Source organism: Anomaloglossus baeobatrachus, chromosome 7, assembly GCF_048569485.1.
Source record: "Anomaloglossus baeobatrachus isolate aAnoBae1 chromosome 7, aAnoBae1.hap1, whole genome shotgun sequence".
Taxonomy (NCBI): domain Eukaryota; kingdom Metazoa; phylum Chordata; class Amphibia; order Anura; family Aromobatidae; genus Anomaloglossus; species Anomaloglossus baeobatrachus.
The window spans coordinates 278,760,123-278,784,549 of NC_134359.1; the positions used below are offsets into that span (position 1 = coordinate 278,760,123).

Genomic DNA, 24,427 nt, shown 5'->3' on the forward strand with positions numbered 1-24,427 from the left:
TGGAATCACCAGAGTGGCCAAGGCAGATGGAACAGCCAGGGCGGACAGAGTCACTAGCAAGGCTGGAATCACCAGAGTGGCCAAGGCAGATGGAAAAGCCAGGGCGGACAGGCAGAGTCACTAGCAAGGCTGGAACCACCGGAGTGGCCAAGGCAGATGGAAAAGCCAGGGAGGACCGGCAGAGTCACTAGCAAGGCTGGAATCACCGAAGTGGCTGAGGCAGATGGAATAGCCAGGATGGATAGCCAGAGTCACTAGCAAGGCTGGAACCACCGGAGTGGCCAAGGCAGATGGAACAGCCAGGGCGAATAGACAGAATTACTAGCAAGGCTAGGACCACCAGAGTGGCTGAGGTAGATGGAATAGCCAGGACGGATAGACAGAGTCACTAGAAAGGCTGGAACCCCTGGAGTTGCTGAGGCAGATGGAATAGCCAGGATGGATAGACAGAGTCACTAACAAGGCTGGAATCACTGGAGTGGCTGAGGCAGATGGCACGGTCAGGATGGACAGGCACAGTCAGTAACAAGGCTAGAACCACCGGAGTGGCTGAGGCAGATGGAATAGCAAGGACGGATAGGCAGAGTCACTAGCAAGGCTGGAACCACCGGAGTGGCTGAGGCAGATGTAATAGCCAGGACAGATAGGCAGAGTCACTAGCAAGGCTGGAACCACCGGAGTGGCTGAGGCAGATGGCACGGTCAGGATGGACAGGCACAGTCACTAGCAAGGCTGGAACCACCGGAGTGGCTAAGGCAGATGGCATGGTCAAGATGGACAGGCACAGCCACTGGTATAGCAAGGTGCACTGGGGTAACTGGGGCTGCAGGCATGGCTGGGGTGGACAGGCACTGTCTCTAGCATAGCAAGGGCCACTGGGCTAACTGAGGCTAGAGAGACAGCTGGGGTGGACAGGTAAATGGCACAGCCAGGACGGACAGACAGGGTCACTGGCAAGACTGGGATCACCAAAGTGGCTGAGGCAGGGGCACGGCCAGGAAGGCCAAAGATGCTAATACAACAGGACAGGACCGACAGGTAACAGGTACCAACAGGACTGGATGGACAACACAGACAAGAGGACCTGACAACTAGCTGCCTAGAGCACTGGACACTAACTAGCTAAACTAAGGCGTTGATCAGGCACCTCCCCTAGTGGGAGCATGCCTTAAAACCTAGTGCCTCTCAGTGATAGGCTATGAGGCACTTCCTAGGGGTGGCGCACTGGACCTTTAAGACACAGGCAGCGGCGTGCGCATTCCCTAGGAGCGCTCCCGGAAGTCTTGTGACGCGCAAACAGACTCCAGGAGGGGGAAGGAGGAGTCACCCACATGGAGGAGCGCAGGGACGCCGGGCAGCATAGAGGGAGCCAGCCTTGGCGGTGACTGACAGCGCATCCGTGCTGGAGGGCAGAGCAAGGAATGCAGGGACGCAGCCCTACATCTAGGCTTTTTAGACAACTTGGTGTGCCCTCAACAAGACACAGAAGTTTTTAGGATGATGCCCACTTGGCTAACAAAACTATATATATATACTGGAAAGAGAAGGTTGTATCTCAGGAATGGAGAGGCGCAGGAACAAAAGAAAAACATCGCTGGATTCAGGAGAACAGTGGCTTTTACGGCAAATTGAAATAATCCTCACATAATTATGGGTAGTAATTGTTCCTCTTTACAGACTTAGGCCTCTGTCACACGCACGTGAAAAAAACAAACCGTTTTTTCATGTACGTGTTAAAGGGGTGATTTGCTCCCTGTGTGCCGTTTTTGTGGCACGTACGTGTTCTCAGTGTGTTATACGTAATAACACACGGAGAACGGAAACCCCGCCTTATCTTTTTCTTCCAGAGCTGTCTGTGGTGCTGATTGACAGCATCCAGCACAGGCCACGCCCCGCTGACGCTGCTTCCGGCCCCCAGTGAAGAAGATGCGTTGTTCAAATTCACTGGGGGATGGATGTAGGGGACAGACGCGGCAGAGACTGCAGGGTTCGTGGAGGTGAGTGTGCTTTTTTTATTTTTAACCTGACACGTGTTTCTCTGGCGCGTGTCACACGGGACCGCATCCACACTACATCCATGTGGTACGGTTGCGGGCCGTGTGACACCCGTGCTGCCGGAGAAAGACGGATATGTCAGCGTATGGAACACACGGACACATGTAAGTTCGGAACAGACACACGTTACGTTCCTAAATACTTACGTATGTCCAAAACATTAGAATTACCTAGGCTCACGTGTGTACGTGTCTCCGGTACGTGAGAAAAATGTCAAACACGTACCGGAGGCACGTAAGTGTGTCAGAGGCCTTAGATGAAGCCCATCAATGTTTGATCGGTGGGGTTCCCGGAACTGAAAAATAAAGGGGACACCAGTAGTGACATCCTCTTTATTACTTAAAAAAGCACAGTGACTTGTCTAGTCGAGTGCCTTGGCAGCTCAGCCCCATTAAAGTGAATAAGACTAAAACGGGCGTCACGCACTGCGACATCGCTAATGAGATGTCGTTGAGGTCACGGAATTCGTGACACACATCCGGCCTCGTTAGCGACATCGTTACGTGTGAAATACAGGAACGACTGCTAACGATCAAAATTACTTACCTAATCGTTAATCGTTGATGCGTCGTTCCTTTCCCGAATATCGTTGCTGTTGCAGGACGCAGGTTGTTCGTCGTTCCTGCGGCAGCACACATCGCTACGTGTGACACCGCAGGAACGAGGAACTACATCGTACCTGCAGCCGCTGGCAATGAGGAAGGAAGGAGGTGGGCGGGATATTCCGGCCGCTCATCTCCGCCCCTCCGCTTCTATTGGGCGGCTGCTTAGTGACACCGCACAAACCGCCCCCCTTAGAAAGGAGGCGGTTCGCCGGCCACAGCGACGTCGCTAGGCAGGTAAGTCCGTGTGACGGGTGTAAGCAATGTTGTGCGCCATGGGCAGGGATTTGCCCGTGACGCACAACCGACGGGGGCGGGTGCTATCACTGATGTCGCTGAGTGTAAAGCCCGATTTAGGCTATATTCTGTGAGGATATTTGCTGCATGCACCTGAAAGATTCAAACATAGCCATAAGCCCCTAATTTTCCTGTCAGAGGTCCCTCTGGCATACATTAAGGTAGTAAATATCAGAATATTCGGATAGCACAGCCGATTGTGCTTTCCTATAAGCCGGAACCTCATAAACATATCATGCATTGTGCCCATTGTATGCCAGTGTCACTGGGTGGTCCTGTGTAGGACACCCCTCTCCAGAAAAACTCGGTAAAGGGATAGACAACAGGTCTAGGACCATGGTAAGGGACATGGATGAGAAAACAAACACAAGGCTCTACTGTCCTGGGCGGTAAAATTGGTCACAATATTCATGGACTTGATGACCGCTCCAATTTAAAATATCTCCTCCTAGTTTTAGACAAGACAGATCCTTGGTATCTAGAGCATAAGACTTCCAACGGAGGGTAAGACCAAAGTGGAGTAGGGTTACCTTGGGTGCTTTGAGTGCACCGCACTTCTTGCTCAGCAATAGGCCGAATACAGATCGCAGTGTCACTTCTCAACATAGATTTCTCCTTTTAGAAAATCATGATATATAGCCAGACCACCAGGAGCCCCACAAGTCACCTACAAAATACATACTGGATACTTAAAGGGGACCAACCACCAGCATTTTCATATATAAACTAAAGCCAGTGCTATACTGGTGCCATCATGATGATTCTATATATAACTTTAGTTGTGAGATCAGATGTATAGTTTCTCAAATATAGGCAAGTAAAGTTTGTGAAATGCACTGTTATTTGATTGATAGGTGCAACGGAATATCTAATAGGTTGGTCGGGCTTTGCTAGTTATTCCTGTCCCTGTCTGCTGCTTGTCCTTCCTCTCTCCCTCTGTAATATCAGAGACAGGGGGAGGAAGGAGAGGGGGAGAAAGGACGTGGAGGGAATAACTGGCAAAACCCATCCCACCTATTAAATATTCTGTAGCATCTATCAATAAAATAACAGTGCATTTCACAAACTTTACTTGCTTGTATTTCAGAAAGTATACATCCGATCTCACAACTAAAGGTATGTATAGAATCAGAATGATAGCACCAGTATAGCACTGGCTTTAGTTTATATATGAAAATCCTGGTGGGTGGTCCTCTTTAAAGGGTTTTTCCAAAACCCCCTCCGATCGGCTGGTTGATGGTAAATATATATACTTAATACTTAAATGGTTTGTCCAGGACCCTCTCTGATCAGCTAAATAGCACAGCACAGTATATTGTGTAGTGGCCGTGAATAATACTGCAAGGTTTGCCCGTACTATCATTGGAGAAAGCCTGCAGTACTCTTTACGGCCACTACGCATAGGATGGCGCTGTGCAGCACCTTCAATCTGCTAATCATTGGGGGTGCTGAATATTAAAGTCACGTAAAACCCCTTTAATGGCCGTCTCTTGCATTTTGAAATGTCCTACATTATATATAAACTGTTCAGTAATTCTGAATTTTTGATGCTTTTGCAGATTGATTATTTTGTATAATATATAGAGTATATCATACCATTATCATCACCATTACAATGTGCAAAATTACTAGTAAATATTGGGCATAAAAATTGTACCCAAAAGAGCCCTAATACCATAACCACAACCCTTTATTACATACTAGCCAACTTTTTCAGGCTCCATTTTGGGAAAATTAATTTTTGGATTGCCTGATAAATTTTAATGGTAGTCACCTCCCTTTTTAGGAGACTGCAACTGCCCTTCCTTGATTGTTCCCTGTCCCCTCCGTTCCCTCGATAATCTTCAAAGGCTTTGTCTGTACCTTGAAGATTTTGAAACCTTCTAGGAATCTAGGAGGTCTCTCTTTTTCCTAGAACTTCACATACATCCCAGAAAAGTTGGAAAATGTGCTTTAATTAAAGGGAATTTCCACTTCTGGGCACAACTTCTTTTTTTTGTCTAAATCATGTATGTGGGGCTATAAATCATTTTTGCATTTGGGTTTCAACAAAAAAATTGCATCATTTGTCCCTTAAAGATTCCTTGTTTACATTCAGATACTCTTTCAATAGACTTTAGAATGAGCTTACTGACAGATTCTCAGTTAACTCGTTCTGCAGCTGTCAATAGACATTTTTTTTAATGAAACCCAAATACAGTAATGATTTTTATCAAAAAAAAAAAACAACATACAGTATATTTACATAAGATTCAAAAATTGTCATTAAAGGAGGACAATCCCTTTAAGTGGCGGATTTTGGTTCCTTGGGTCAAATATCCATCTATAAAGCAGTAGCAAGTGATAGTCTCCAATGTGTCTACTGGATCTTTGAAACATTGTTGAATTTAGAGACTTTTTGTGAGTTCCTGAGCCCACTATAGTATGCTCCGGTGGGCCACTTTGATCCTATGTAATACACAATCCAACCCTGTATGTCTAAAAAAATAAAAAAGTTAAAGGGAGTGTGTCACCAGGTATTTTCTCGTAATCAGAGAGCAGCATAATGTAAAGACTGTGACCCTGACTCCAGTGATGTGTCACTTACCGGGTTACGTATTGTATTTTGTATAAAATCATTGTTTTATCAGCAGGAGATTATCAGTAGAGGACTACATGGCGTGCTACCAGGTAGTCTGACCACGCCCCCACCACTAATTGGCCGCTTTCTGCTTATGCACAATTGCTGTGGGTGGGGTTATACAGAACTCCACAGTCAGAAAAGTATTCTATCTGCAGCAGATAAAACTGTGATTTTATCAAAACTGCAGCAAGCAGCCCAGTAAGTGACACATTGCTGGAATCAGGATCTCTGCCTTTATATTATGCTGCTTTGAGAACGATTAGAAAAAAAAATGGTGATTCCCTTTAAATAACCATCTTACTAAAAATAAAGTAAACAAGCGATGAGCCGGTTTATTTTGGGGATGTAATGAAGATGTGTCCACTGGGTTTCCCCAACTCGCCAGTAGATAAGCACAAGAACCATCTTCAGACACAAGGGAATTCCCTTTCTTCAACAAGTCCAAGAAATGCCGGGATGTGATCTCCTGTCTTTTCTCAGGGATATTCATCATATCAGGTTTCATAATTACTTTTTAAAACAGATGCTGATATCCAGAATGAAGATTTCTCCACGCCTGCAGCCTCGGGGTAACCCCATCCCGTATGAAGTCATAGACAATAGCGGCTAGACGCGAAGTACATGAATTCTGACATCAAAAAGATGCTATAAATACTCCAAGCTTTTCATGTGGTCAAAGAAAAATGCTACGTAGAGCAATAGAACATTATATATGTGGGTATAGAATAATAAAGCATTGATATTTTGGGTTCTAGAACAATGTAGCATCAATATTTGAGGCCCTCAATCTTAGGCTAAGACTTATCTAAGATTCAGGGTCTTACTCCCATGGAGCACTAATGTTGAGGTCTAAAACTAGAGAACACTGATGTTTGGGGTCTAGAACCATGGAAAATAGATGCCTAAAACCCAAGATTAAAGGAAAATGGAGCATTAATGTTGAGGTCTAAAACTACAGAACACTGATGTTTGTGGTCTAGAACAATGGAAAATAGATGCCTAAAACCCAAGATTAAAGCACCATGGAGCACTAATGTTGAGGTCTAAAACTAGAGAACACTGATGTTTGTGGTCTAGAACAATGGAAAATAGATGCCTAAAACCCAAGATTAAAGGACAATGGAGCACTAATGTTGAGGTTTAAAACTAGAGAACAATGATGTTTGGGGTCTAGAACAATGGAAAATAGATGCCTAAAATCCAAGATTAAAGGAACATTCATACTAGATAAGGGTCTTCGAGCAATTGAGCACAGTTACTTGGTGTCCTGAACAATGAATAATTGTTGACTAGGGTCTACAATAACAGAACATTGGGGGTATAAACTGGGTTGTACCTTTAGTGCTACATTGAACTAGCCCCCAGTAAACACTTAAATTGTGCAAGACAATACGCAGCAGTGGTCCATGAAGCATGAAAGATCCTAAAGAAATGTAAGACTGATGCTTGATGTGTAGAAGACAAACACTGATGATTGAGGCCTAGAATAATGGAGCATTGATAATTAAGGCCTAGTGGAATGGAACATGAATACTTGAGACAAAAAAGAATGAAATACTGATCTTCTGGCCTGGAAAAAAAAAAGAAAAGCTGATGCCTGAAGCCTAGAATAATGAGACACTACATCTTGAGACCAAGAAGAATGGAACACTAAAGCTTGAGACCTAGAAGAATGAAATATTGATGCTTGAGGCCTAGAAGAATGGAACACTAAAGCTTGAGCCTAGAAGAATGGAACACTGAAGCTTGAGGCCTAGAAGAATAGAAGGAACACTGAAGCTTGAGGCCTAGAGGAATGGAACATTGAAGCTTGAAGCCTAGAAGAATGGGACACTGAAGCTTGAGCCCATAAGACTGGAACACTGAAGCTTGAGGGCTAGAAGAATGGAACTCTGAAGCTTGAGCCCAGAAGAAACACTGAAGCTTGAGGCCTAGAAGAATGGAACACTGAAGCTTGAGCCTAGAAGAATGGAAGGAACACTGAAGCTTGAGGCCTAGAAGAATTGAAGGAACACTGAAGCTTGAGGCCTAGAAGAATGGAACATGGAAGCTTGAAGCCTAGAAGAATGGGACACTGAAGCTTGAGCCTAGAAGAATGGAACACTGAAGCTTGAAGCCTATAAGAATGGAACACTGAAGCTTGAGCCCAGAAGAATGGAACACTGAAGTTGGAGCCTAGAAGAATGGAACACTGAAGCTTTAGGCCTAAAAGAATGGAACACTGAAGCTTGAGCCTAGAAGAATGGAACACTGGAGGTGGAGCCTAGAAGAATGGAACACTGAAGCTTTAGGCATAGAAGAATGGAACACTGAAGCTTGAGCCTAGAAGAATGGAAGGAACACTAAAGCTTGAGGCCTAGAAGAATGGAACACTGAAGCTTGGAGCCTAGAAGAATGGAACACTGAAGCTTGAGCCCATAAGACTGGAACACTGAAGCTTGAGGACTAGAAGAATGGAACTCTGAAGCTTGAGCCCAGAAGAAACACTGAAGCTTGAGGCCTAGAAGAATGGAACACTGAAGCTTGAGGCCTAGAAGAATGGAAGGAACACTGATGCTGTAATTCTATAAGAAAGGAAAACTGATGCTCAAGGCCTAAATATTGATGGATTAAGAAAAATTGAACTCGGTCCTAATATTGCTACTGAATAAAAATATGAAACTAAGGCTGACCTGTAAGAAAATGTGCTTCCTGGCTTGTGACATGGAAAAGTCGTAGGTGATATCTTTTTTGTTTTGCATCTCTTTTTGTAAAGTTATTTACCCCTTCCCCCAACATTCAAGATATTTAAATGCAACAGTTTACCTCACAAAGTGCGCAAGGTTTTTTTTCTTTGCACACTTGTTTTAATAGTCCAAAATTACACATCTTTTTTGATCAAATAAAGGGTTAGCTGTACTCTTGGTTCTCATTTACTTGAATTTTGGGGGGGAAAATCGTAGAATCTGACAAATAAGGATCACTGATGCTTGAGGCCTAGAAGAATGAAACACTGATACTTGAGGTCTAGAACAATGAAACACTTGTGGATCAGGCTTAGAAGAAGGAAACACTGCTGCTTCAGGCCTAGTAGAATGGAACACCGATGCTTGAGGCCTACATGAATGGGACAGTGATGCTTGAGGCCTAGAAGAATTAATCATGAATGCTTGAGGCCTAGAAGGCTGGAACACTGATGCTTGAGGCCTAGAAGAGCGGAACACTGATGCTTGAGGCCTAGAAGAATTATTCATGACTGCTTGAGACCTAGAAGGCTGGAACACTGATGCTTGAGGCATAGAGGAAAGGATTACTGATGTTTGAGGCCTAGACTAATGAATCACTGATACTTGAGGTCTAGAAGAATGGAATACTGATGCGTGAGGCCTAGAAGAAAGGAACACTGATGCTTGAGGCCTACAAGAAAGGGACAGTGATGCCTAAGGCCTGGAAGAATGAATCACGGATGCTTGAGGCCTAGAACAATGAATCATAGATGTTTGAGACCTAGAAGAATGAATCACGGATGTTTGAGGCCTAGAAGACTAGAACACTGATACTTGAGGCCTAGAGGGAAGGATCACTGATGCTTGAGGCCTAGAAGAATGAAATACTGATACTTGAGGTCTAGAACAATGAAACACTTGTGCGTCAGGTCTAGAAGAAAGAAACACTGCTGCTTCAGGCCTAGTAGAATGGAACACCGATGCTTGAGGCCTACAAGAATGGGACAGTGATGCTTGAGGCCTAGAAGAATTAATCATGAATGCTTGAGGCCTAGAAGGCTGGAACACTGATGCTTGAGGCCTAGAGGAAAGGATCACTGATGTTTGAGGCCTAGAAGAATGAATCACTGATACTTGAGGTCTAAAAAAAATGGAATACTAATGCTTTAGGCGTAGAAGAAAGGAACACTGATGCTTCAGGCCTAGAAGAAAGGAACACTGATGCTTGAGGCCTACAAAAATAGGACAGTGATGCTTGAGGCCTTGAAGAATGAATCACCGATGCTTGAGGCCTAGAACAATGAATCACAGATTCTAGAGACCTAGAAAAAAGAATCACAGATGCTTGAGGCCTAGAAGACTGGAACACTGATACTTGAGGCCTAGAGGAAAGAATCACTGATGCTTGAGGCCTAGAAGAATGAAACACTGGTGTGTCAAGCCTAGAAGAAAATAACACTGATGCTTCAGGCCTAGTAGAATGGAACACCGATGCTTGAGGCCTACAAGAATGGAACAATGATGCTTGAGGCCTAGAAAAATGGAACACTAATGCTTGAGGCCTAGAAGAATGGATCACTGATCTTCAGGCTTAGAAGAATAAATCACTGATGCCTGAAGCCAAGAAAAATTAAAACACCGATGCTTGAGGCAAAAAAATAGTTAAAGAGTATTGTTCTTGAGCAAAAGAACTGAAAGTCTGGATTACGGGATTACTGATACTAATAGAACTCCTAATTAAAGAGTAAAAACTAAATTTTTTTACATCTCGCAAAGGCTCATTTTACGCCTAGAAAAGTCAAGGTATGTCGATACCATACGACATAGAGACTAAATAAAATGTACTAAAACCCTCACATTGGGATCTGGATAGCAATCATCTCCAGCTTGTCAGATCTTATGTACTGGTTTCATTGACCCAATTCCCAGATCTGTCGTGTCATCAATATGACGAAATCTCACTTCTTGGCTGCCTTGCCAAAACAATGCCATGTGATAGGGGCGTCTTATAACCCCACTGTGCCTGGTCAAATTGCAGTAGTAGTAGTAGTAGTGACAAGATGTGAGGTCAGGTCATTCATATCGACCATTAATCAACCACATCCGGAAGCTGTACCTAGAAAGCAAGTCAGTGGAGTATATGATACAGTTGCCAGGGCATGCTGGGATTTGTAGTTTTGCAACATAATAGTAATTGAAAGTAATAGCACACAGCTATACAAATCATGCAAAGATCTCAATAAAGGCCCTATATAAAAATTCATATGCCTAGACCCTTAAAAACCCATTTAGACAAAATATTCTATTATCTACCCCTTATGGTGGTAAAAAACTCAGGAGCAATTTTTTAGAAACTTTTCGTTGGTAACCCTTTATTAGAAGGGTTCTGGACCAGTAAGTTCATTAAAAGGTTTCATGAATTTTGCAATCAGCTGTATTGGGTAAAAGAAATCCAAGGGCCATATTCTCTTTAATTTGGGTATGGCTGTGTAAACATTACATTTGGCTCCTAGATATATATAAATGTATCTTTAGGTCTCCATTCAATCATCGAAGGCCAAAAGACTATGCATCATATTAAAATAGTCATTATGCTATAGGATTACTTTTGGTCATGAATCTGGAAGTTTTCAGAGATGGAGTATACAACAGCTGCAGGCTTATGCTGGTTAATGGGTTGAACAGTCAGCAGATGGCACTGCGATAATAGTTAGAGTTTGTTAATACTGTACTGTGTGACCTCTCTGGTTTGTGTGTCAGTTCTCTACTGCAATCCTCCATGATGTGATGAATATAATGGTTGTTGTATGTCCCAAGTTCATTCTCCCACAATTTCTGAGTGATGAATGATTCTGCTGAAAGCTGAAATCTGCAACACTCAGATCTGGAGATATGTGCTATAAAATCGTAATCATGGCGGCTTTTTTCTGTGCTACCAGTCTATCATACGGTTATACTTCAGTTGGGTGTTCCTGATCCGAAAATGACTGATAATATGAAGCAATAGATTGTGCTAAAAAGCCCAACAAATATAGACAGAATAGACCAACCTCGATGGTCATGCTAGGTACGGGGAAGTACCAAGCGCACGGTGAAAGGTGAGGGAAACCCTGTATCTAGGGAAAGGGAAGATGGAGACCCCTGACCGAACCTACTGCTGGTCCCTGGAGTCCCTCACCACCCTAGATAGAATCCTCACCTATGAGATACCTGACCCTAGGTATCCCTAGTGCTGGACCCTAAATAGGGAACGGATCGGATGATCTCTTTGTCAACATGCCATCAATAGAGGACACACGGGGAAAATGCATGAACTACTTATCTACAGATGACTCAGGTAGAAGTTCAGCAAAGTTTGAGAAATGATACCACAGAGAACAAGCCACCTGCTTGCACCCGGGCTTGAATGCATTGAAAATATCACCAGCACCAGTCCCAGGAAGCAAGGGATATATAAGCAGCATGAGAATGCTGATGATCAGAAGCTAGATGGTAAGTGAGCTCTGCTGGGTCCAAAAGGGATAGATGAATCCAGCAGGAAAGTTACCTATACCAATGAATACTGACAGCAGGAACAATGGAAAGTCAGGGAGCATTTTGTGAAGCTAAACTCTGTGACCGTCTATGGCCAGAAACCACATGACTGTCACCTGTGACACACCCGTGACACTAATTCATTAAAGCAATTCGAATGTAGAGTAAATTGCTTTGAAAAGTAGCAAAGGTTTTGAAACTTTTCATACCAATTTCCATTTGGGGAGGCCCCGGTGTGGGGCGGGTGAGCATTGGGGCTGTGCGCATTTCTTACCCCATTAATCTTATTCCACTTACAGACTGGAGTAAGATTTCTGGCGTGTTGCATGGAGGTGCACATCCTGATTCAGAACACCTATTAATGACTCAGTAGCGTATGACTCCAAAACGCCCTCCAACCCCTCATCAAGACCGGCAAGAAAGTCACCGGTCTTGATGAATTAGAGCCTTTCAAAAATAGGGTCAGCTCGTTTTCTAGAAACAATACACATCGTTCCATGGACTAGAACTAAAGTGCAATACCAGGCTCAGCCCACACTTAGGGGTACTTTACACGTTGCGACATCGTTACTGATATATCGTCAAGGTCACGTCGTTAGTGACGCACATCCGGCGCCATTACCGACATCACAGCGTGTAAACCGTAGGAGCGACGATCACTGATCCCAAAAACGTCAAAAATCGGTGATCGGTGACACGTCGCTCCATTCCATAATGTCATTACTGCTGCCGGTACGATGTTGTTTGTCATTTCTGCAGCACCACACATCGTTGTGTGTGACACCGCAGGAACGACAAACATCTCCTTACCTGCGTCCCGCCGGCAATGCGGAAGGAAGGAGGTGGGCGGGATGTTATGTTATTGGCCGGCCGCTTAGTGACGTCGCGGTGACGCCGAACACACCTCCCCCTTGACGGAGGGATTGTTCGGCAGTCACCGCGACGTCGCTGCATAGGTATGTGCATGTGAAGCTGCCGTAGCGATAATGTTCGCTACGGCAGCTATCACCCCATATCGCATGTTCGACGGGGGCGGGTCCTATCGCGCTCGACATCGCTAGCCGATGCTAGTGTGGCGCCCCTGACCTGGTCAGGCACCACTGAGTACTGCACCCATGCTGGGGACAGTACAATACAGGTAATCCAGAAGGCTGACCGAGGTGTGACTACACAGGCGCATAGTGATCAGGTCTCACACATGTACCTTTGAGAGGACCCCTGGGGATCCCAGGAGGGGGAAAAGCCTTCACCTCCACTGGAATAGTGGAGGGGGCCAAAAGCCTCCATCTCCACTCAAGGGGTGTGGTAGAGAGCCTGGTTGCTAGGTGGCGTAGGCAAGAACAGGAGAGGAGGAGCAGTGAGTCGGTTTAGTGCAGAGTCCAGGGAGCTCGGAGGAGAGCAGACCCCTGGGGCTGTTGCAGTCTAACAGCGCCCGCGCAGTGGCTACCGACGGGGGAGAACGGTCACCTAGGAGTGCTACCCGAAATCCATCTTCAGCTAAAGAGAGAGCACGGAGTGGGAAGTAAGGAGACTGCTAGGGAGTACCAGGCCCAAACGGGCGGCAGATCCCGGAGCGGGGATAGATCCACCTTTCCTTGCTAAACCTGCCGGTGTGGGGCCCTCAAAGCCCACACCACAACACCCAAAAGCCGCAGCCACGTAGCCACAGTTAGGGCCCATAGTTCACAGGAGGCAAGCAGCTGGAGTGATCTGGTCCAGGCAACAAGCAAACGGCAACCAAACGAGGGGAGCAGTTACTTCCCTGGGTTACCCCCATAGGGACTAAAAGTCGGGGTTACCCCAAACCACCAAGGGCTAAGGAAGGCGAGTCGGTAGTCACCATCATCAGTCAGCCTGAAGGATACCTGGTTCCAGCCTGGTTCATCCCAGCTACGCCCGGGTTACTCACCCTGCCATCAACTGTGAGTAAAACCCCTGAAAGACATCCTGCTTGTGTGGAGTTATTCTGCGCCTTGTGGTTCTACACACCTACACAGGGCCCTGGGGCTTGCCTCACTCTCAGGAGGCTATTACAACTGACTGCACCCACCATCAGCCCCAGGCGTCCCTCAACCTGCAGTGGCGGTCCCCACTGACCGCAATTCTGAGAGTGGCGTCACGACAAATAGAAGATTCCCTACCTGTAACAAGATCCAGCTGAGTAGAGTCCCTGAAGGTAATGCACCGACACAATACTTGTGGGGCTTCACACTAGCGATGTCGCAACGTGTAAAGCCCGCCTTAGATGTGGTGGTCTTTCTGCAAAAGTAGCACACTTTTTTTTTTCTCCAAGTCTCGGATGATCACTGTACCAAATTTCATAGGAAATCAAGACAACATACACAATGGATTACGTGTCCCTTTAAGTCCAATGGTCCATATATACAGATAAAAGCCCCAGTTGGTTCCCAGCTGACGGACCAACGGCTAAGAGTGAAATATAACCTTAAAAGGATAGAGCCACCGTCCGCAACTGTGCTGTGTGACAGTGTAAGGGCCAAGCAGCTGCGGGCAAGTTTGACAGAGCAATGGGAGGGGGGGTAAAGACAAGTTTACCATGCAGGGACAGTATAGGGCAGAAGAGACGCTAGAAACAGAGAATAGGGATCTGGCAGTTCTGAGCCAGTTGGTGTCCAGTTACAGCAGTGTTTCCATACTTAGCATGCTGACTAGAATCATTAGCTACGCACCCTGAGCCTGGGGGAACGGATAGCATCCTAAATTTACCCAAGGGCGAGCAAGGGTATAGTCAAGCCTACTCATGAGGGAAGCCATTGAGACATTGCCGGCTTCCCCTGCTCTTTGTTCAGAATCCACTTCAATTTTTTCCCATATTTTCGGTCCTTTCTTTTTATACAAAGGCCACATTTTTTTATAGGACGTCCTTAATGGTATATACGGGGTGGTCCAAAAGTAGGTGGACAGTATGTGTATAGGGTTATCAAACATGGTGACTCAGTTTCCCTTAGAAACCAATCAAATTCCACTTTTCATTCTTCACAGACGCTTTAGAAAATGAAAGGTGGAATCTGATTGGTTGCTAAGGGCAACTGAGTCAGTTTCACTTTACACCATGATTGATAACCCTATTACACATACTGTCCACCTACTTTTAGACCACCCTATATATGATGACCCCAATTACCCGATCAAACATCCCAAGAATCTGGTTGGCAAATTTTTTGTGAAAAATATGCAATGAATTAAACATGGTGCCACTAGTAATGGCATTCCGCCATCGGGACGCCCCGGATGTAAAGGGAGATCCCCATAGCTACGTTGGCACTAACGCCAGGCCATAGTGGTGACCATTTTATGGGGGTAGTAAATGATACACCTGTCCAAATAGCTCACAACAACTCAAGATGAGGCTTTAGCGTCACGTCTGTGCTTAGCGCCCGACACTATTGTGCCACGGTAGCCTAGGAATGCCATTCAGGGCTCAATGTCTGCTATGCGGCTACTATGAAAATGGTTTTATTGAGTACTAGTTATGTCTCCGTCTGGTCTTCGAAGGTGAAATCCACGGTGAAAATCTGCACCAAGCTCCAGATTTGAAATTTGCACCTTGGTTCCATTTTTGTGCAGATCCCCCCCACCAAGGTGTAAATGGGTTTCTAAAACATGCAAAATTACTGAGGATTTGCAATGTGTGAACTCGATCCTCCAACACGAAAACCTATACAGTGGAGTTACATAATAATGGACCATCTGTCATGCTAGGCACGAGGAAGTACCAAGAGAACGACGAAAGGGAATGGAATCCTATATCTGGGAAGGGGGAGATGGTGACCCCTGACCAAACCTACTGTTGGTCCCTCTGGTCCCTCAGCACCCTAGCTAGGTTGCGCACCTATGCGCCAAGCAGGATACCTGACCCTAGGTATCTCTAGTGCTGGGCTCTAAATAGGGAATGGGTGGGATACGCTTTGTCAAACACTATAGACAACACAAGGAGGACAAAACGGGGGGGGGGGGGGGAGGGGGGGAATGCATGAACTACCTATCTACAGATGAGTCAGGTAGAGGTTCAACAAAGTTTCAGCAACAATACTATAGGTACCTCCCCTGATGAAGCAATGACCAAAGTGGTGAAGTGATGTTTTCTAAAGCAAAACGTACGTAGGGGCTTGTGACCAAGTGGTGACAGCGTTTGATATAGACTACACCTCTGCTCTTTACCTTTTGAGGGCCGACTCATTTTTATGGGCCTTACATGTTTATCCTTGCTCATTACCTTTTACTATATCTAATGGTTCATTATATTTTTGAGTTAGTTTGATACCAACAGTGAAGTATAAATCTATGTCTGGTCTTGTAGTAGCAGTGTTATCTATTTACATTATTATTGCTGTCACACCTGCCACAATTTGTTTCACCTGAGTGTCTGTTTTTAATATCACTTTCTATATAATAAAATTATATTTAATTTTTTGCACCTTATACTCCCATTTCTCCTGTTTTCTTAATACTATAGATGAGTACAAGCCACCTTCTTGCAACCAGAGCTTGAATGGACTTAATAACATCACCAGCACCAGTCCAGGGACGATGGGAGTATTTAAGGACATGGAGAATACTGATGATCAGCAGCTGGACGGAAGGAGGGCTCCACTGGATCTTAAAGGGGGAAGAGATGAAAACCTAGGAGGAAAGCTACCTAGTACAATGAATACTAACAGCAGGAACAATAAAAAGTCAGGGAGCATTGTGCGCAGCCAAACGCTGTGACCTTCTATTGCCAGAAACCACATGACTGTCTGTTACCAGCGACACATCCATGACATCATTGTGTTTGTTATTTTTGGACATGTGTAAATGATTCCAGAATAATGGAAACCCCCTCTAAGGAGATTCATGAAGATCAAGAAACATTATAGTCGTAGCTGTTTTATTGACACAGCCATTGCGGGTTCTATTCAGTAAGAAAATCTGGGTGGACCCCATTATAAGTCAATGGATCTTAATTTGGACTCAATGAAATGGATCCAGTGTAGAAAGATTTAATGGAGTAATGTGAGAATGCCATCTGAGTACACTTTTAAAACAAATAATTCCCCTAAGAAACCCCTTTAAAATGCATTAGTACCCCCATAAAATTCAATAGGGCCCCTCTGAGTCATTCCCCCAAAAGTAATGATGGTGCTTTTGTGTCACCCCCACAACCCACAAAAAATATCTCCTTTAAAAAATAATGCTAAGCTATACTTGCCTTACCCATCTTCGTGTTTCCCCAAAAATTAAACAGGGTCTTATATCATATTTTGCTCCGAAAAATGGGCTAGGGCTTATTTTTAGGAAATTTCTTATTTTTTTCATCAACATTTATGCAAATCGTCAGATTCCATTCTGGAACATCAACATAAGTCTATCTATCTACACACACACACCAACCTGTCTCAGCTCTTCAGCTATACACTCCTGCAATTAAAAGACCTTTGGTCACATGTCACAAAGGTCCTTAAGCAGTCTTATCATCGGCATATAAACACTGGGGCCTATAGGAGAATGGAGGCCCTGTGAAATTGCCCAGTTTGCTCTCCCTTTCCCCTAATGCCAGCCTGTCTCCTGTTCAGTTCTTTTGGACTCCTGCAATTAAGAGACCTTTGGTTACATCATGCCACATGACTTTGAAGGTCCTTAAACAATCTTAACCTTAGAATACAACTGCTGAGGTCCTCTAAGAGAGTGGGGCCCTGAGAAATTGCGCAGCTTGACTCCCCCCCCCCCCCCCCCTCCAAACGCTGGCCCTGACTAACTAGGGCTTATATTTCAAGCATTCTCTAAAAATCATGCCATGGCTTATTTTCAGGGTAGGTCTTCTTTTCAGGGAAACAGGGGAGTCCTCTTCCCCCCGCACAGAGAGAAGGCAGGCACAGATGACACAATGCAATGACATAATTGGGGCCCTAAGAATTTTTTAGCTCACGTGGCCTCCCCACTTATTCAAGTGACAGTTGACAAATGTTCTGCTGCTATCACTGGAGGTCCAGCTGCAGAAACCCCCACCAATTACAAGATTGGGGGTCCCAGATTCCCCTGTGTGTGTAGAGTGGTATTGAGCATGTGCGACCACTGCTCTGTTCATTTTCTACGGGAATGGTGGTCGCACATGCTCAGTAATGCACCATTCACACAGGAGACTTTAGGTTTCTCTGGTTCTCGCAGGCAGATACATTTAGCATCTATTCTGTTCTATTGGACAACACCTTTAAGAATGTAAAGAGGTTGACCAGTAGGAGGTGCTCTATAGTGTGTACATTTCACTTTAAGGTTTCTATTCCAGATATCTGCCGCCCCCGCACACTTATGTTTTTGGCAGACTTCGGGACATTCTAGATGGTTTGGACGGTCAGAGATCTTTCGGCCCCAACAGGGAATCCCAATAACTGGAGACAGTCGGCACCAAACACTTTATAAAACTTTCTGTAATTCTAACCCCTCAACCATTTCACACGGCCCGAATGTAAATTATATCCCACATGGAGGTCTCATCAGCCAGCGACGTGTCCTGAAGAATGTATCACAGAATGTTTATGTCATTTTACAGGCCCGGATCTGTAACATTCACATTGTCTGATGGAGGCCCAGGAAAGCTCCCGAAATTATACAGTAGAGAGCGGTGATCACTCCAGGAATGTGCCCCCTGAGGGCTTATATACAGAGGCAGACAAGTGGGGACGGTGGGGGGTGTATGTGGGGACGGTGTGGGGGGGTGTATGTGGGGACGGTGTGGGGGGTGTATGTGGGGACGGTGTGGGGGGGTGTATGTGGGGACGGTGTGGGGGGGTGTATGTGGGGACGGTGGGGGGGGTGTATGTGGGGACGGTGGGGGGGGGTGTATGTGGGGACGGTGGGGGGGGGTGTATGTGGGGGGGGTTATGTGGGGACGGTGGGGGGGTGTATGTGGGGACGGTGGGGGGGTGTATGTGGGGACGGTGGGGGGGTGTATGTGGGGACGGTGGGGGGGGTGTATGTGTGACGCCCTGGGCAAGCCAGGGGTCACAGGTCACAACACCACCACACCCTACATCCCAGTTAGGAACACAAAGGCTACTAAAATCCTTGTTGCCTTCCTCCAGGGGCTGATGTTCACACCAGGGGGTGGGCCAGGCGGTTGGCTCCGCCCACCGAGTACACAGCCCTGGAGGCGGGAAGAACCAGGCAGTTCAAGCTAGGGAGTGGAGGAGTAAACACTGAAGTTGAGTTTAGGAAGTGAAAGTGAAGTAGTAGTGGAGCAAAGAAGAGAGTAAAAGTGAGCATAGAAAGACCTGAAGTTGGTCCGGCTAAGTGCAGGACAGTGTCAGCAAGGTCAGCAACAGCGGTGATTGTCTGGAGGGGGACTGCTCGGAGGTTGCTGGAAGGACCGCGGACGGGTAGTGGCCCGGCGGTCTGGAGCAGTATACGAAGGACAGTCAGTACCAGGGCAGGGGCCTCTCGGACCCCGGCAAGGCTAGGAGTCGCCATAATTTGCCAAATCCGTCAGTGAAGGGGACGTCTGTCTCCCAACAACCAAGTCCCGATTGAAGGCAACAGTCCAACCATTAAGGAGGAACACTGCCACCGCCAGGGCACCAGTTCCTCGGGGCCAGCGTCTGCGGGCAAAGTAGGGCTCCTCCGGCCCATATCCAAGCCGGGGAGCGGGTTACCGGTGGGAACCCATCGCTACCAACACACAAACATTAGGTGCAGGACAAAGGGACATCACCGTTACCTACTGGGAGAGCAAGTGCAGCCGTCCGTGGGAACCGTCTTACCAGCCGTTTGTTTACCGAGAACTGTGTCACCGTCTCAGGCTGAGTGAGTACCACAGTGCCGCAAGGCACAGCGCTGCCCCCGCGTCCCTGCGCCCACCAGGCCCTGCATCTCTCACCTCCCCCTTGAGCCCCGGGATCACCAACCCCTACCCACGGAGGGGCAACACAACAACTCGCTGCTCCACATCATCACTCCCGGGATTCCCATATCGAGCAGCGGTGGTGCTAACAAATCACCACAACCGTGGGTGGCGTCACGGACAATAGACTCAATCCCCACACCCAAAAACCCCCCTTTCACTCACGGGCGAGGAGCGCCGCTAGAGTCCCCGGGATCCGGCCCAACGCTCGAGCCACCGAGCAGCAGCAGGCCGCAGCAGCCGCGGCAGCCGGACCCGAGCAGCAGTGGGAGAGCGCGGCGTCCCCTCCTCCGCCCGCGACATATGTGGGGGGGGTTATGTGGGGACGTTGGGGGGGTGTATGTGGGGACGGTGGGGGGGTGTATGTGGGGACGGTTGGGGGGTGTATGTGGGGACGGTTGGGGGGTGTATGTGGGGACGGTGGGGGGTGTATGTGGGGACGGTGGGGGGGTCTATGTGGGGACGGTGGGGGGGTCTATGTGGGGACGGGGGGGGTCTATGTGGGGACGGGGGGGGTCTATGTGGGGACGGTGGGGGGGTGTATGTGGGGACAGTGGGGCGGTCTATGTGGGGACAGTGGGGCGGTCTATGTGGGGACAGTGGGGCGGTCTATGTGGGGACAGTGGGGCGGTCTATGTGGGGACAGTGGGGGGGTGTATGTGGGGACGGTGGGGGGGGTGTATGTGGGGACGGTGGGGGGGTGTATGTGGGGACGATGGGGGGGGTGTATGTGGAGACGGTGGGGGGGTGTATGTGGGGACGGTGGGGGGTGTTACTTCCAATACTGAAGATGACTATAATACAATTAGTTTATCATCTATTACATAGAAGACTACAACCCTCAACATAACTCGACCACTGTTCTATTATTCTCTTCACACAGGACACTACAACCCCTAACATAACCTGACCACTGGTCTATTATCCTCTATATATAGAAGACTACAACCGCCAACATAGCTCGACCATGAACTATTATCCCATAGAAAACTACAACCCCCAACATGACCCGACCAATTGACAAAATACAATCCTAATATACCCTATATATGATTCACACTACAACCCTCAACGTATTCAACCGCTCACCCTGACTATAATACAATTCTGATATATAGGGCACTACAATCCACTATATGCTTGGACCACTGGATATGACTATAATACCGTTCTGTGACAGTCTATATATAGAAGACTACAACTCCCAACATTATCCGACCACTGAGCATCACCTTTCAAGCTTGTAGATATCTATGAAAACAAACAGCCGTGAGCTGGACCATTTGGTGGGCATCCACCGACTTCCAGGACCCCTTTATTTTGGTCCCAGACCACCACCAATTAAGTCTAAATGATTAGTCATAAAATCATGTCTGCGTCTGTGTCTATCCTTTAATAGTAGCGTGCCACTCCAAATCCGGTGCCTCCAGTCCTCGCAGAACACCCTGCAGTGTGATTTCACAAAAATTGCATCAGAGATATGTACAGTATGCCAGCTGCCGATGCTGCCAAGAGCAGCGAGCACATGATATCACACAGCGAGACTGTGCTGACAACCCCCCCGCCATCCCACCAACTATAGCCTACATGTCCAGCACCGTAGATAATAAGACATATTCGACAGCACAGGAGTCAAGTCGCTGGCAGGTGATGACGTAGCTTTGGGCCTGTGCACACGGCGGCGACATCTAGACTGTGATGATCTGTGATATCATGGTATAGTGCATCGAGCAGAATACATTATACATTATGGTGGTGGCGTTTGCGGTCTGGGATCACCACTGATTTATAGTCTTTAATGGCAGAGTTGTGCATTCTTGACCTCTGCTCCACTTATCAACTATGGTATTGCTGGAAATAGCCAAGCGCTGCACTCAGCTATCTCCTGCTAATGGGTTGAGCATACACAGCTCCATTTTATTCACATAAGGCACCCAGATCCGAAGCCCCATTCCGGGACTCTCAATGATCAGTCCAGTGATTCTGGGAATACCCCTTTAAGTTGCCAAAACACCTCAGAAAATGGTCACCCAAACAGTCCTGACTCCTCCCCTTCCCCCATACACATGAGAGAGCGTGAAGTAGGTCGCTGCCAAAAACGTCTGGCAGGAACTAATTTTTCATACGAGCATTGATATCCAACATTATGTGTCCAAGGAAGATGTGGAGGACCTTACACTCAATATATAGTTCACCAGTCCCCCCAAAATGTGGACTGACTACGCTAATGTGCATGGGGTCCTTTATATGGGGCAACGCCGTATCTTCGAGTATTTACAAAATCTAATAATTAGGAATCGAAAGCATCAAAGAACAAAAATGTCACCAAACCTTTAGAGTCGTGCTGTAGAGCGCCCACCCACCACCACTAAAGCCCCCGTTAACCATTTATGCGAAGAAGCCAACATTACCTTCATTATTAACCCTCCAAGTACCAAAAAAGTTCCCTGACTTCCCATATTCTCCCCCTTCCCTGCTGCCATCTCTTTACTCTGAATGCCTGTCACTCCCTTAACACCAGCTGCCATGTCGTACACCGGGGACACCTCATATTTCCTCGGCTATCAGCTGTTCATCGGCTCGCTCCATGTTATATGCTGCTGTTTCCAAAAATTCCAGGTCACTATTTCCAAGATTAACCCCCTCCAACCAAAAAAATGAAATGCAAAAATGAAATTTGGGGGTATCACACATACAAAGTTTGGGTGCAAGTTTTTGATCCAAAGCAAAAAATGGATTGAAAGGCAATGCAAAAAAAAAATAAAAAAAAAATGGCAGTCTTATTGGTTTTGAACTACTTATTACTAAAATTCCCTTTTGCCCATTTGATCAGACACATTAAGGTCGTTGGCTGATTGGCTGATCAAAATCGGGGGCTGCCGTGTGCACTATGATAATGGGTAGAGAGAATTTAAGGCACTCTAGTAAAGCTAAAAAACAATAAATAAAAAAATAAAAAAATTATGTGTATATATATATATATATATATATATATATATATATATATATATATATATATATATATATATATATATAATGTAAAGCAAATTCTAATTAAAATGTATACTTTTTTTACTCATATACATATACTGTTTGAATATATATATATATATATATATATAACATATATATATATATATATATATATATATATATATATATACATACATACATATACATACATATATACACACACACACGCACATTATATATGTGTGTGAGTAAAACAATTTCTATAGATATTTATAGATATTTGTAGATGTTTTCTATAAAATATATATATATATATATATATATATATATATATATATATATATATAATGCAAAGCAAGTTATAGTTAAAATTTACATTTTTTTTACGCATTCCAATATTTTAAATTTTAAATATAGAACTCATGCATAATAGAAAAATCAACAAAAAAGTTTAGTTATTTTACTTAGTTAAAAAGAGTTAAACTAAGAAGTTTATTTATTTTACTTATGTTTTTTTTCTTTTTTTTTTTACCATTTTAGCTTTTCTTATTTATTTCGGTATAGATATATAAAAAATAAAATAAAAAATACTGTTATATATTAGAGGCAGCCCCATAAAAAAAGTAAAAAGTTAAACTAACAAAAAAGTTTATTTAGTTATTTTACTTTATGTTATTTTTCTATTTTTTTTTTACCACTTTAGTTTCTCTTATCTATATCGATTATATATATATATATATATATATATATATATATATATATATATATATATATATATATATATATATATATATATATATATATATATATATATATATATATAAAAATGCTGTTGTATTTTGGAGGCAGCCCCGTAGTCCGCCCTAAGGTTTAAAGAGTTAAATTAAGTTCTACTTAGCAGCAAAATATCAATTACAGGAGTCTAAAAATATAATAATGAGCAATGTGGCCCTTTTGTATAGAAGGGAAAAGAAAAGGGGTGCCTACCTGCTCCCACAAATAGGAGAAAGGCCGCGAGGCAGCAGCAGAATAACCCTGGTCCTCTCATGGTATCAGCCAGGAAATCTGGGATGGTTGGCTCCTCTATATATACTGTAGCTGGCACTGGACGCACACGTCACTGCAGGCTGGATCACAGGTGGTCACAACCCATTGACACAGACCGTTCTGACCATTTGTGACCCTAAAAAGGAATTTAGGGCAAGTGTACATGTCATTATCGCACAGAAATGCGTAATTAATTTTCTTTGTCATACGGATTGTGTTGTACGCCATATTATAGGAGCATTGGCGTAAAGGGAAGATATAGGAGATACTACATGAAGGCAGAAAGATTACCGATAGGTCTGTAATACAAACCAATACACATGGCTGCAAGTAATTAAAGGGTTCCTGTCATTAGGTAAAGAGTGTTCAGTTTTCACTCTTATTTTATTCCTGCCGCTCCCCGGAGTATTCTGCTTTTTGTTCTTTGTAAATCCGCCATACCGTTCCAGAGATATGGGCCTTTATATGTAGAGTTAATTTTTATGGTCTTTACAAAAGGGGAGGGGCCACAGGATAAATATGCAGAACAGCTTATAGACACGCCCCCATAGATTACTGTGAGACACTCCTCCTTGAAAAGACCATAAAAAATAGCACTGAATAGAAAGGCCCATATCTTTGGAACCGTATGGCACATTAAAAAAAAATAAAAAAAAAAATTACTCAGGGGAACATCGGGAATAAAATAAGCGCT

General features: G+C 45.1%; 1 protein-coding gene across 2 annotated transcripts in view; it reads right to left on the minus strand.

Annotated features, from left to right (window-relative positions):
- Positions 1-23,735, minus strand: part of SRL (sarcalumenin) — a 55,321-nt gene extending 31,586 nt beyond the window's left edge. For both annotated transcript variants that reach the window (XM_075318220.1, XM_075318219.1), the window contains exon 1: positions 23,674-23,735. In XM_075318220.1, coding sequence (XP_075174335.1) covers positions 23,674-23,734 — 61 coding nt within the window. In that variant the 5' untranslated portion in view covers position 23,735. The remainder of the gene's footprint in view (positions 1-23,673) is intronic.
- Between the last annotated feature and the right edge of the window lie 692 nt (positions 23,736-24,427).